This window comes from Anabrus simplex, chromosome 2 (assembly GCF_040414725.1).
Source record: "Anabrus simplex isolate iqAnaSimp1 chromosome 2, ASM4041472v1, whole genome shotgun sequence".
NCBI classification, from domain to species: Eukaryota; Metazoa; Arthropoda; class Insecta; order Orthoptera; family Tettigoniidae; genus Anabrus; species Anabrus simplex.
The window spans coordinates 429,001,228-429,017,108 of NC_090266.1; the positions used below are offsets into that span (position 1 = coordinate 429,001,228).

At 37.0% G+C, this 15,881-nt stretch overlaps 1 protein-coding gene across 1 annotated transcript in view; it reads right to left on the bottom strand.

Moving 5' to 3' along the window:
• The window catches only part of sli (slit guidance ligand), a 1,279,943-nt gene that overhangs the window by 156,182 nt on the left and 1,107,880 nt on the right, over positions 1 to 15,881 (bottom strand). The window contains exon 18 of the mRNA XM_067140837.2: positions 7,437 to 7,600. Within this exon, the coding sequence (XP_066996938.1) occupies positions 7,437 to 7,600 (164 nt within the window). The remainder of the gene's footprint in view (positions 1 to 7,436; positions 7,601 to 15,881) is intronic.

Genomic DNA, 15,881 nt, shown 5'->3' on the forward strand with positions numbered 1-15,881 from the left:
TCACCTCTATAATAAGGTCAATAATGCACGGAAGTATGTCATTGGTGTCGGCAGAAATCCCGCACACTTGCCTACGCGCGACAATGGTGCTGGTCACATTGTAACAATGACACTGGCAGCAGATGTAATTTACCGCCACGTAGCGGTCTTGCATCTTGCTCTGGGTTCGAGAACATATTTTAATAATAATAATAATAATAATAATAATAATAATAATAATAATAATAATAATAATAATAATAATAATAATAATAATAATAATAATAATAATATAATTATAATAATTATAATTATTATATAATATAATTATATTATATAATAATTATATTATATAATTATATTATATAATTATAATTATATTATAATTATATTATTATTATTATTATTATTATTATTATTATTATTATTATTATTAAATTATATTATTATTATTATTATTATTATTATTATTATTATTATTATTATTATTATTATTATTATTATTATTATTATGTTCTGGACCGTTGTCAAATGTGTGGACCACCCTGGAAACGGGTCCTGGACGTGTAATGACTAAGAATGCAGTCCGGCCGCGGGTTCAGTACCGCGAAGGCACCCAAGACGACACCAAGCCGGATCTCCTGAAGGATTTGATTCATATTAAAAACGCTTATAGGAAGAGATGGCAAAGATTTAGGGACCCAACTGACCGGGTGGAATATCTGGACCTAGCCCGGGAAGTACGAAATCGATTGCTGGAAGGAAAGATTGAAAAATTGGAGGAAACATACCGTAATCTATTAGAAAACGAGTCAGATCGCGAATTTTGGCGGATTCTCGCAGAAAACGAGTCAGATCGCGAACTTCGGCGGATTATATATCTAAAACAATAAACATTCAATTGTAAATTTCAGTATAATACCGTAGCGAAGCACGGGTATCTTGCTAGTCTATATATATATATATACACTGACTGACAGAGCAAATGCAACACCAAGAAGGAGTGGTCAGAACTTTATGCCAATTGCAGGGTAGACTGACGTCACTGAGGTATGCTCATGATGTGAAATGCGCCGCTGTGCTGTGCACGTAGCAAACGATAAATGGGACACGGCGTTGGCGAATGGCCCACTTCGTACCGTGATTTCTCAGCCGACAGTCATTGTAGAACGTGTTGTCGTGTGCCACAGGACACGTGTATAGCTAAGAATGCCAGGCCGCCGTCAACGGAGGCATTTCCAGCAGACAGACGACTTTACGAGGGGTATGGTGATCGGGCTGAGAAGGGCAGGTTGGTCGCTTCGTCAAATCGCAGCCGATACCCATAGGGATGTGTCCACGGTGCAGCGCCTGTGGCGAAGATGGTTGGCGCAGGGACATGTGGCACGTGCGAGGGGTCCAGGCGCAGCCCGAGTGACGTCAGCACGCGAGGATCGGCGCATCCGCCGCCAAGCGGTGGCAGCCCCGCACACCACGTCAACCGCCATTCTTCAGCATGTGCAAGACACCCTGGCTGTTCCAATATCGACCAGAACAATTTCCCGTCGATTGGTTGAAGGAGGCCTGCACTCCCGGCGCCCGCTCAGAAGACTACCATTGACTCCACAGCATAGACGTGCACGCCTGGCATGGTGCCGGGCTAGAGCGACTTGGATGAGGGAATGGCGGAACGTCGTGTTCTCCGATGAGTCACGCTTCTGTTCTGTCAGTGATAGTCACCGCAGACGAGTGTGGCGTCGGCGTGGAGAAAGGTCAAATCTGGCAGTAACTGTGGAGCGCCCTACCGCTAGACAACGCGGCATCATGGTTTGGGGCGCTATTGCGTATGATTCCACGTCACCTCTAGTGCGTATTCAAGGCACGTTAAATGCCCACCGCTACGTGCAGCATGTGCTGCGGCCGGTGGCACTCCCGTACCTTCAGGGGCTGCCCAATGCTCTGTTTCAGCAGGATAATACCCGCCCACACACTGCTCGCATCTCCCAACAGGCTCTACGAGGTGTACAGATGCTTCCGTGGCCAGCGTACTCTCTGGATCTCTCACCAATCGAACACGTGTGGGATCTCATTGGACGCCGTTTGCAAACTCTGCCCCAGCCTCGTACGGACGACCAACTGTGGCAAATGATTGACAGAGAATGGAGAACCATCCCTCAGGACACCATCCGCACTCTTATTGACTCTGTACCTCGACGTGTTTCTGCGTGCATCGCCGCTCGCGGTGGTCCTACATCCTACTGAGTCGATGCCGTGCGCATTGTGTAACCTGCATATCGGTTTGAAATAAACATCAATTATTCCTCCGTGCCGACTCTGTTTTTTCCCCAACTTTCATCCCTTTCGAACCACTCCTCCTTGGTGTTGCATTTGCTCTGTCAGTCAGTGTATAATAGCTTGTCCTGACTGACTGACTGACTGACTGACTGACTGATTCATCATCGCCGAGCCAAAACTACTGGACATAATGAAATGAAATTTTGGAAATACATTCATATTAAGATGTATGTGCTCGCTAAGAGAGGATTTTTGGATATTCCGTCGCTAAGGGGGTGAAAAGGGGGGTGAAATTTTAAAATGAGTGAATCTATATCTCAAAACGTTAAAAGTTTACAAATGTAAAAATTGGTATTTAGAATCTTCTTGAAAAATAAGGAAATACGTATTTTTTGTTTTCAGAAAATCCCAATAGGAGGGGTGAAAAAGGGTGAAAAATTGGTTGAATGCCTTTAATCAGGATACCGGTACTTATATCTCAGAAACTGAAGGTATTACAGACCTAAAAATTGGTACTTTTGATCTCTATTAAAAATAAAGAAACACGTATTTTTTTGTTTTCGGAAAATTCCAATAGGAAAGGTGGAAAGGGGTGAAAAATGGGTTGAATGCATTTAATGAGGATACTTATATCTCAGAAACTGAATATATTACGGACCTGAAAGTTGGTGTTTTGGATCTCCTCTAAAAATAAAGAAACACTTATTTTTTGTTTTTGGAAAATCCAATTAATGGGGGGGGGGTGAGAGGGGGTGAATTTTTAAAATGAGTGTATCTATATCAAAAAACTTTTAAAGTTTATAGTTGTAAAAATTTGTATTTAGAATCTCCTTTAAAAATAAAGAAACAAGTATATTTTTGTTTTCGGAAAATCCCAATGGGAAGGGTGGAAAAGGGTGAAAATGTGTGGAATGCCTTTAATGAGGCGAATTATATTTCAGAACCTGAAGATATTACAGACCTGAAAATTGGTATTTGGGGTCTACTTTAAAATAATAAAGGAACAGGTATTTTTCGTTTTTGGAAAATCCAAATAATGGGGTGGGGGTAAAAAGGGGAGTGAATTTTTAAAATGAGTGTATCTACATCCTAAAATTTTAAACGTTTACAGATGTGAAAATTGGTATTTTGAATCTTCTTTAGAAATAAAGAAACATGCACTTTTTGTTTTCGGAAAATCCCAATAGGAGGGGTGTAAAAGGGTGAATAATTAGTTGAATGCCTTTAATGATGATACATATATCTCAGAAACGGAAGATATTACAGAACTGAAAATTTGTATATGGGATCTCCTTTAAAAATAAAGAAACACGTATTTTTTTTTTTTTTGGTTTTGGAAAATCCAATCGCTGGCGGTTAAACAGGAGTGACATACTTGGGTGAATTTTTTGAAAGACAGTATCTAAAGAATACCTGAGAAACGTAGAATGTTACAGACGTAAAAAGTGATATTTGGAATCTCCTGAAAATGTAGAGAAACACAGGCGATTTGTTTTTGGAAACTCCTCTGAAGGGGAACTAAAAAGGGGGTTAAATTTTAAAATGAGAATTTATACAGTATATCTCAAGAAACTTAACATGTGACAGAAGTGAAAAATGGTCTTTTGATCTCTATAAAAATAAGGAAACGCGTATTTTTAGTTTCCGGATATAGCACTTGGGTGGAGGAGGGGGGTAAGAGTGACTGAAAATGTTCTTGAATTCTTTTAATTAGGCTACTGTTATCTCAAAAAGGAAGATTTTACAGACGTGAAATTTGATATTTTGAATCTGCTTTAAAAGTAAAGAAGCACGAATTCTTTTAGTTTCTTTTTTTTTGGGGGGGGGGGGGGGTAAATAAACTTAACGGCGGTGGGGTGTAAAAGGAGTTGAGACCAATTAATTTTACAATTCATAATGTATTTATAAGGAGCCTCCTTTGCTCAGGCGGCAGCGCGGCGGCCTCTCACAGCTGGGTTCCGTGGTTCAATTCCCGGTCTCTTCATGTGACATTCGTGCTGGACAAAACGGAGGTGGGACAGGTTTTTCTCCGGATACTCTGGTTTACCCTGTCGTCATTCATTCCAGCAACACTATCCAATATAATTTCATTTCATTTGTCATCCATTAATCATTGCCCCAGAGTAGTGCGACAGGTTTCGGCTGCCGGCACAATTCCTATTGTCGACGCTAGATGGCCGCTTTATTCATTCCATTCCTGACCCTGTCGAATTACTGGAAACAGGCTGTAGATTTTCGATGTACTTATTCTGATCATAAACAGATCATTTTTAATCTTTCCTGGGTTCGTTTTCAAGAGCCATCTTTCCCTTCGGAGAATGTTCTTAGATTACAGTACCTTCTCCTGGGATATAAATAAAAATTTAAACCCATTTGAAATAAACTATAAGAATGAGATTGACCGTCCGGTTTTCACTTCTATAATAAGGTCAATAATGCACGGAAGTATGTCATTCGTATGGCCAGAAATCCCCCACACTTGCCTACGCGCGACAATGGTACTGGTCACATTCTCAACAATGACAATGGCAGCAGATGTAATTTACCGCCAAGTAGCGGTCTTGCATCTTGCTGTTGGGTCCAGAACATCAATAATATTATTAATAATAATAATAATAATAATAATAATAATAATAATAATAATAATAATAATAATAATAATAATAATAATAATAATAATGTTCTGGACCGTCGTCAAATGTGCGGACCGTGCTGGAAACGGGTCCTGGACAGGTAATGACTAAGAATGCAGTCTGGCTGCGGGTTCAGAACCGCCAAGGCACCCAAGACGACACCACGCCGGATCTCCTGAAGGATTTCATTCATATTAAAAATGCTTATAGGAAAAGATGGCTAAGATTTAGGGACGCAACTGACCGGGTGGAATACCTGGACCTAGCCCGGGAAGTACGAAATCGATTGCTGGAAAGAAAGATTGAAAAATGGAGGGAGACTTGCCGTAATCAATTAGAAAACGAGTCAGATCGCGAATTTCGGCGGATTCTCGCAGAAAACGAATCAGATCGCGAATTTTGGCGGATTATATATCTAAAACAATAAGCATTCAATTATAAATTTCAGTATAATACCGTAGCGAAGCACGGGTACCATGCTAGTATAGATATAAATCAAAATCATATTTTTAATTATCCTTTGTTAAAAATAATTCAAGTAAAGAATAAGTACATTATTTTATTTTTAGAAATAGCTTGCAAGATTGAGTAAGATGACTTTTATGCTAAATTTTTAAATTAGGGTAACTCCTAAGTTCTTTTCAACTGGCAAGGTACATCTATAGATATAAAAGAACATGTCCTGACTGACTGACAAAACTACTGGATATAAAGATTTCAAATTTATATTACAGTACAGGTACTCACTAAGGAAGTATTGTTGGATATTGAATCACTAAGGGGGTAACAAAGGGGTGAAGTTTAAAATGTGTCTATTTATAACTCAAAAACTGAACAGTTCAAAAGACTTGAAAATTGGTATTTGGAATATCTTTTAAAAGTAAAGAAATACGTAATTTTTTTTTTTTTTTGGAAAATCCACTCGGAGGGAGTAGGGGGGATGAAAAAGAAGAGGAAAAAAGGGATGAATTTTAAAAATGAGTATATCTCATAAACTCAAAATGTTACAGAAGTAAAAACTGGTATTTGGAATCTCCTTTAAAAATAAGGAAACAAGCTTTTTTTTTTTTTTTGGACAATCCACTTAAGGGGGGTTAAAAGAAGTAAATATGAAGTGAATTTTCAAAGTAAGTATATCTCAAAAACTTATGTTACAGATGTAAAAAATAAGTGAAAAGGGGCTTGAATCCATTTTATGAGGTTGCTTGTATATAAAAAACTGAAGACATTACTGACGTGAAAATTGGAATCTGGAATCTTCTTTAAAAATGAAGAAACAAGTTTTTTTTTTTTTTTGGAAAGTCCACTTAATGGGGGAAGGGGTTTAAAAAAAGTGAAGGCATTGTAATTCCTTTTATGAGTGTATGTATATCTCAAAAATTGAAGATGTTACAGACATGAAAAATGGTACTTGGAATCTCCTTTAAAAGTAAGAAATACGTAAATTTTTTTCTTTTTCTGTGAAATCCACTTAAGGGGGTGAAAAAAGTGGAAAAAGCAGGTGAATTTTTAAAATGAGTATATCTAAGGTATATCCCATAAACTTAACATGTTACCCATGTGAAAATTGGCGTATGGAACCTCCTTTAAAAATAAAGAAACACATATATTTTGTTTCTGGAAAAATCAACTTAAGGAGGGAAGTGAAAATAAATAAATAAATAAATAAATAAAGGAGGTGAGTTCTGTTTATGAGGATACTTATATTTCAAAAACTAAGATGTTACACACATGAAATTTGGTATCTGAAATCTCCTTTAAAAATAAAGAGCACATATTTTTTGTTTTTGGAAAATTGACTTCAGGTGGAGAGTGAAAAAATTGAAGGAGTTGAATTCTGTTTATGAGGATACTTATATCTCATAAACTGATTATGTTACAGGCACGGAAATAGGTATTTGGAATCTCCTTTAAAAATAAAGAAATATATAATTTTTCTGTTTTCAATTAGAGAGAAGACTGTTTCTCACATGTAGAGTTCCATGTCGCATGTTCCAGAGTTACCTCTGCCAGTAGCCTGGTCATGTTAGCCCCAAAAGGCAATATCACAAACGTGGTTTGATAAGAGATTCTGGGGTAAATGAAACACAATATTTCAGTGAGTTCTTATACTTTCAATTTTCAGATAATATCTTAGTGCAGTACCAAGGAACGATAAATTGTACCAAATTATGAAATCCTCGTGAGCGAGGCTGCAGGTAGCAGCTGGTTTTGTATAAAAAAGAAAGATATCTACTTATTTCTGCATAGAAATAACCACTTGCAATGCATTTCCAAGGAAAATATTAGTAACTGTAACAAGATATTCATATATTGTTGTTGCACCTAGAAAAACCGCTATGATATAATGTTAGAACTCTGACCAAAAGATCTGTCATTTAAAGTTCAGTATTACGTAGACTATTTCAACAAATTTTTATTCTAAGCAATACATATGCTGCAGGACAGTATTTCTCCCTTCACATTATGGTATTCTGAGGCGCAATGACAATATATTGTTTTTTATTCATTTTTGCTGTTTTTAGAAATGTCAAAGCTGGGTGTACCTACTTGTGCATTTGAATTCATGATGAGGCAAGTCATGAATTGGCACATCTTTCACACGTACTGGCGTATGACAGCGTGGACTTCCTGCACTTAGTTCTCGCTTCCGCAGCCATTCAGAGAACCATGCAAGATGGCAATTACAGCTGAAGGGGTTTGATAGTAAATTGCTGTCAACATATTTAAACATTTATTTTATTTCATTTATTAACACTTAAGCAAGGAAGTATATTTAGTGCTTCAACTTAAATGATATTACACAACTAAGGAGTTTTTAATAACATTATCAGGGTAAAGTAACATACAATATTTTTACAGATGAAACTTTCATGTATTTTTACATATTGTGACTTTCTATTTAATTCCAACTAAATCAAATCAAATCAAATCAAAATCACTTTATTTGCAAATGAGGTGTCTACGTCGGTGGCAAATGGTACACTAAAATACATTATTATCTAGCACTAAATTTTAAATTAACAAGAGAAGAAGACATTTTCCTGGAATACAATATTACCGGTATACAATTTACACTAACAATTATTTCTATTTATCCTTAATAAATTTATATTGTTTACAAATTTCTACTTATAATATCTCCTGTACTTACAAATATAGTCAACTCATATACTTCAAATAATACTATAAAACTGCTATAAAATTAAAATTAACATTGCATTTATTTATTTATTTTTTGCCCATTTTGGAACCTAAGTAGCATAACGACCTGCTGTGTCTTAACCAGAGCCCCTTTTGCCACCGCTTTTCAGAGTTCCCGAAGGGCCTTCACAGCTACTGTAGCGGTCCCAGGGCCCTCAAAATCCCCACTGTACTTCACTCCTACAGGCAGTCCCCTACTTCGGCTGTCCAATCTCCATAGATCAGGGGATGGAATTAATTTATTCACAAAAAATTTTGATTTACAATAACCTGCACTGGTCAAATGCCCCCTAACATTTCTTTTCTCTGTTGCTGTTTATTCTCTTCTTGAATATCTGTACAGATTTTGGAAAAGGATCAAACACTACCCCTGGTAAACTGTTCCACTCCTTCACACCCTTCTCAATGAATGAAAATTTACCCCAATCGCTCCTGCTAAAATTCCTTCTAATTTTATACTTTTAGTCAGTCCTGCCAATATAGTTATTTTCAAACTGAAGCCTCTCATGGATTTCTCTCCATGCTTTCTCTCATGTATAGGCTCTATATAATCCTATATGTCTAGTTTTCTCCCTTCTCTTACTTAAAGTTTCCCACCCAAGTTTCTCTAATATTTCTGATACACTACTTTTTCTCCTGAAATCCCCTGTTACAAATCTTGCTTCTTTCCTCTGCATGCCATCTATTTCTTTTATTAGGTATTCCTGGTGAGGATCCCAAACACTGTTTGCATATTCCAATAATGGGCGAACCATACGTAAGTAACTTACCTCTTTTAATTCTTTATTGCATCCTTTAAGTAGCCTCATTATGACATGTAACAATCTGTATGCTTTTCCAACAATGTCATCAGCATGGATTTATAACATGTTTTCAAATTATCTCACTATTATTTCACAGTGGTAGTCATTTTTTACTTGATGATGATGATGATGCTTGTTGTTTAAAGGGGCCTAACATCTAAGGTCATCGGCCCCCATTTCTTATTTAACATATTACCTGTCTGAGTAATCTTACTTACAACTTCAACAAATATCCAGAAGTGTTATATTCCATATTTTAAATTTTTCCATATTTTCACAATAAAACATCAAAGTGAGAACCATTCACTATCAATCTATGTCCCAGCTGTCATGAACATTGTCTAATGTGTACTGTACAGCACTTGAATTGATCATACACATCTTATTTCTTATTCTTTGTTTTGGGTTCAAAGAATTGTCGGGTCTATTTCAGTACACCTTGGCCCGGTTTCTTCATCGAATGTTAAGTGTTATAATACCAATATAAATGGTCTGTTATTGGACATTATAAATTTTCCAGCTAACTCATTCCTGGTTGCCAGCATTTCGCCCTCGTGTGTTAGGTTGGGCTCATCAGTTGGTACCTAGCACACCCACCAAGATGCTGGCTAGTGCATATCGGTATTATAAATTTACTCATTCGGGACAAATATTTCAGACTCCCTATGGGAATCAACATCTATACCATGTTAAGTGTTAACTCTGCTGTTAAGGAGACTTAACACATAGTTTAACAAAATGGTCGTCTCATCAACAACTGTTAACTCTAACAAATTGTTAATACTTGTGCCAAATTAACCTGGCAGCAGCCCTGTGTTAAACCTCTTAACAACTGCTAAAATTTCAAAATGGAGGCATGTAGAAGACATAAGTTTGAAGCTTTACTGCTGTATGAAGACTATTCATAAACTGAAGAAGGCAAAGGACGACCCATACTAAGAAATAACTACTTTCTAGAGTTGTCAGAAGATATATTTCTAATTACCAAAGCCATAATGAACAAGATACTAGACGATATTGAAAATACGTTAGAGTTTCCAACAGTGAGGACAAATATGAGGCAGGATCCGCTTCGGACTACATGGAGGTAATAGAATACTAAAATGCAAACACATTTTACTCAAACTTCTCAGGTCTGCAACCTAATAATTTCCTAAACATTTATGAATCCCCCGATTCTAATGCAACACGTATATACTTGAAGAGTTGCAACGCAGACAAGTGGAGCAGTGGCCGAGTGGTCATCGTACTTGTCTCCGAATTGCAACGACGTGAGTTTGAGTCCCACCATAGCCATACTTTTTTTTATACAAATTAAATCATTGTTTCAGGGAATGTGAAGGTAAAAATGTGAATAAAATGAATAATCAAATTGCAGTGGAACTTTATTTCCTACTTCAAATTAATACATATATACAGAGAAAGAGATCCAGTAGTAACTGTGAGAATGTTTAGGCCTATATTAATTCCAGGTAGAAAATCAACTGTACTGCAATTTGCATAATATTTTTGTTCCAATTTTTATCTTAACGTTCCCTCAAATATTCATTTATTCGTCTTCTTCTTCTTCATCATCTGTTTACCCTCCAGGGTCGGTTTTCCCTCAGACTCAGCGAGGGATACCACCTCTACCGCCTCAAGGGCAGTGGCCGGTCGGGGATACAACTGGGGAGGATGACCAATACCTCGCCCAGGCGGCCTCACCTGCTATGCTGAACAGGGGCCTTGCTGGGGGATGGGAAGGTTGGAAGGGATAGATAAGGAAGAGGGAAGCAAGTGGCCGTAGCCTTAAGTTAGGAGGAGAAGTGGGAAACCACGGAAAACCACTTCCAGGAAGGCTGAGGTGGGAAGCGAACCCACCTCTAATCAGTTGACCTCCCGAGGCTGAGTGGACCCCGTTCCAACCCTCGTACCTCTTCTCAAATTTCATGGCAGAGCCTGGAATCGACCCCGGGCTTCCAGGGGTGGCAGCTAATCACACTAACCACTACACCACAGAGACGGACATATTAATTTATTTCGTGCAAAAATCATACCTGCGATGAGACACGAATTCACGTCTATGAGGTTCGCAGGCAAGTACGGTGACCACTTGGCCACCCCTCCGTTTCATTGTGATGTAACTCCCAAATATATATGCCTTGCATTGGAATCGGGGATTCATCAATTTTTCAGAAGTTATTAGGTTGCGGACCTGACATGTTCAAGTAAAATTAGTTCGCCTTTTAGTGTTCTACCATCTCCACTTTGTCCAATGCGGATTCTGTGTAATGACATCTGACCTCATTTTTTTCGAAAACGAAAGCGTATTGACTTAAACCCTTATACACGAGTTACTGTTGAGTGTCTCCCCACAGGTACATTGAAGCTTGGTGAAATCGGTTGACTGCAGGGTGTGGCATCTACTTGTTAGATATTATGCTTGAGACACTTCATTTAATTGTAGGTGACTATGTTTACGAGTGCAAGAAAAAGTGTATAGAATCCTGCAAAGAATTTCTGCTGCCACTGCAGCATTAACAAGGCATTACATTATTTTCCCCGCAATAAAAGAATGCCCAAAAACCATTCAAATAACATCAATTATCACATTTTCCTGGTGATAAGAATATAAGAATAGGCTATATCGAATGTTGTGATATAACAGTCCATTCTTTCATTTTTTAAGCACATTCGCATAATTTTAAATTAAAATTAAATTAAATACAAAACTAGCATTCATCATAACGCTTTTGTTGCCTCTTACTTGACATGTTTACGTCTTATCGGTCTCCGCTAACCATAACCTATAATAATGTCAACCATGTGTCTGTGTTTAAACCTAAGAATTTCATTTTTTGTCCGTATTGAACTGAGAAGGATGATAGGAAAAACTTAAAACGGTCCACCTTTTCAATACAAAAAATTATATTTTATTTATAACATGTATTTGTACTTGGAACTAGTTTCGACGCTGTGTTTGCGTCATCATCAGCCAAAATGGGAAACAGGCAAGCATGTAGGCATTTATGTTACACAAGGCGTTACATTAAACAATATACATCTTACAAGGAGATAAAAACAGGGACGAATATAGGAAACAAATGAATCGTTGAGAAAACAAAAGTTATACAAATTAAAAATAACCTTAACCACACATCTTGCAGTGCGAAAGTGTTCTTCTTGAATGATTCCTGAATGTAAAACACACGCGCACACATTTCTGAGGAGCCAGCAGGCAGGACAAAGTAAAGTGAAACCTTAAGAGTTCTTCTGAGAAGAGTTCATCATTTTTCTATGTTCCGACTAACTAATGAAGTCTCCCTTGAGTTCCTGATAAACATACACAACAGGAAATTCTCCTTCACTCTCAACAATAGCTATAAAGAACAACGGTAAAATTTTAAATATTGCGCAGAGACGTGAAAGCATGATTTTGAACATGATATAACTCCTTCAGATAACCCAGTTTTTACACAAGGTGTTACATTAATTAATACACATCTTACGAGGAGATAAAAACAGGGACGAATGTGGAAACACATGCATCGTTGAGAAAGCAAAGTTATACATATTAAAAATAAGCTTAACCACACAACTTGCAGTGCGAAAATATTTGCCTTGAATGATTCCTGAATACAAAACGCACGCGCACACACTTCTAAAGAGCCAGCAGGCAGGAAAAAGTAAGGTGAAACCTTGAGAGTTCTTCTGAGAAGAGTTCATCATTCTTTCTATGATCTGACTAACTAATGAAGTCTCCCTTGAGTTCCTGATAACCATACACAACAGGAAAATTAAACAATACACATCTTACAAGGAGATAAAAAACAGGGAAAGTTATACATATTAAAAATAACCTTAACCACATATCTTGTAGTGCGAAAATATTCGTCTTGAATGATTCCTGAATACAAAACACACGCGCACACATTTCTGAAGAGCCAGGAGGCAGGAAAAAGTAAAGTGAAACCTTAAGAGTTCTTCTGAGAAGAGTTCATCATTTTTCTATGTTCCGACTAACTAATGAAGTCTCCCTTGAGTTCCTGATAAACATACACAACAGGAAATTCTCCTTCACTCTCAACAATAGCTATAAAGATCAACGGTAAATTTCATTTTAAATGTTGTGTAGAGACGTGAAAGCATGATCTTGAATATAATATAACTCCTTCATTTAACCCAATTTTTTACACAAGGTGTTATATTAAACAATACACATCTTACGAGGAGATAAAAACAGGGACGAATGTAGAAACAAATGCATTTTTGAGAAAGCAAAAATTATACATATTAAAAATAAGCTTAACCTCACAACTTGCAGTGCGAAAATATTTGCCTTGAATGAATCCTGAATACAAGACGCACACACACACTTTCTAAAGAGCCAGCAGGCAGGAAAAGGTAAGGTGTATTCAGGAATCATTCAAGGCAAATATTTTCGCACTGCAAGTTGTGTGGTTAAGCTTATTTTTAATATGTATAACTTTGCTTTCTCAACGATGCATGTGTTTCCACATTCGTCCCTGTTTTTATCTCCTCGTAAGATGTGTATTAATTAATGTAACACCTTGTGTAAAAACTGGGTTATCTGAAGGAGTTATATCATGTTCAAAATCATGCTTTCACGTCTCTGCGCAATATTTAAAATTTTACCGTTGTTCTTTATAGCTATTGTTGAGAGTGAAGGAGAATTTCCTGTTGTGTATGTTTATCAGGAACTCAAGGGAGACTTCATTAGTTAGTCGGAACATAGAAAAATGATGAACTCTTCTCAGAAGAACTCTTAAGGTTTCACTTTACTTTGTCCTGCCTGCTGGCTCCTCAGAAATGTGTGCGCGTGTGTTTTACATTCAGGAATCATTCAAGAAGAACACTTTCGCACTGCAAGATGTGTGGTTAAGGTTATTTTTAATTTGTATAACTTTTGTTTTCTCAACGATTCATTTGTTTCCTATATTCGTCCCTGTTTTTATCTCCTTGTAAGATGTGTATTGTTTAATGTAACGCCTTGTGTAACATAAATGCCTACATGCTTGCCTGTTTCCCATTTTGGCTGATGATGACGCAAACACAGCGTCGAAACTAGTTCCAAGTACAAATACATGTTATAAATAAAATATAATTTTTTGTATTGAAAAGGTGGACCGTTTTAAGTTTTTCCTATCATGTGTCTGTGTGACAAAATACTATTTCAACACACAACTAGGAGTGTTTTAAGTAAAGAAACAAAAGACACTCACTGCCAAACGCATTCAGAAATCTCACTGAAATGTGTTAATTTGTCTTTAACAATTGTTTTGTAACAAATGTTGGAAATGTGTTCATGAAACAGGGCACTTTTAAACAAAGTATTAAATTGATAACAATTGTTAGTTAACATTTGTTAAGTAAAATTTAACATACAGTTGAAGAAACCAGGCCCTTGGATTGTAAGGATCTCAGTAAGTAGAATTCTGGAGGAGATTAAGGTCTGGGGGTCTTGGTAACCGATCAGTGTCTTCTATTCTTCTTATCTGTCTATCTATCTATGTAAATATCTACCAAGAAACACCGCATTAAAGAACTCGGTCATATCTCTTCTAAATTTCATTGGAGCACCATTGTGTTGGTACCTTATACCTTGAAGCAGCATGGTACCAATGTCCATACTAGGAGACAAGTCTTCGCAAGATGAAATGACACTGTTTTGTAAGAGGTATAATACAGTACATATTAGAGTTAAGATATCTTTCAATGAAGGTATTCCATTTTTACTATTATTAATCAAACCTGCCCACGTGTTAATTTTCAGTGAATGTTATGTACAGTACTGTATGTAGTTATACCATTAAGGATGGTTTTTCAAAAGTCTGATATTGGTAGGTATAGCTACAAATCATTCACAAAAAGGGTTGTGATAATTACTTGGACTTGAAGAGACTAGCTGCAGACCAGAGTTCATGGAAAGCCATTACAAACCAATCTTCGGACTGAACACCACAAAAGAAGCAATTTATTGTACAACAAGACATAAAATGGCTTGGCTTGGTAATATGATGTTTCTTAGAAGTGCCAGGTTTTAGTTAACCTATTTCATTGAAAATTATGTCATTTCTTTGGCCAAAATAATATTTACTTAATTCTTTTAAAAACTGCATTTAAATGGTTTGTCTCTCTGTGATCTAATTAAGATTCAGACAGATGAGTGACTGATAATATCATCCCCAGCAAGTTGCCCGGTAGAAGTGTGTAAACTGTGTGCATAATATTAAGTGACTGAGCCCTTATAAATGTTGTGTACAATACTTTTCTGATGATACTTATAATTAAACGTTATCAGCATATTCTATACTTCCTGTTCATCTTGTATATTAAACTCACTGGGTTCCTCTTTTCCTTCTATATTTTATCTGTACTACTTTTCTTCTTACTCCTTTGTAAACCTTTCTCTCTCTTGTTTTTGGCTTCCTACATACATGTCACATGGCCTGTGAGCCTAGAATGAGAGTGGCTTCTGCTTAATTAGACTGCTAGCATAGGAGGTTTACTGGTTACCATAGCAACGATGATGTCGTGCACATCGTCTCAAGCAACCTGGCCATGCCTGGGCGCATGTCTACCCCATCAATATGGTCTCACTTTTAGAGGCTTTACACCATCAACCAGTGTACGTACCAGCCTCCTTACTACGTTAAATTACATCAAATACACACTTCCGTATGAATCACTGCCATACATCTTGCATTGTACATTTGAAAGTATTACTTTATTATTAGCTATGTCTGAAGAATCCAAACAAAAGGGTATGAAATTTGGCTGTGAACTTCAGACAGGAAATAAATAAGGTCCTCAGTTGGTTCACAGGAAAATCTGAATGCTTCTGAAATACAAGCAAAGGAGGCCTGGTCTCGCATGCCTCCACCCAAAAATTGCCCCTGCACATGAGGACTGTAGATCAGTCATGCAGTGTCTGCTCTACAGTATGAGTGTTCTGTGTATATTTAATATCAAGAGTTTCCCAAGCATA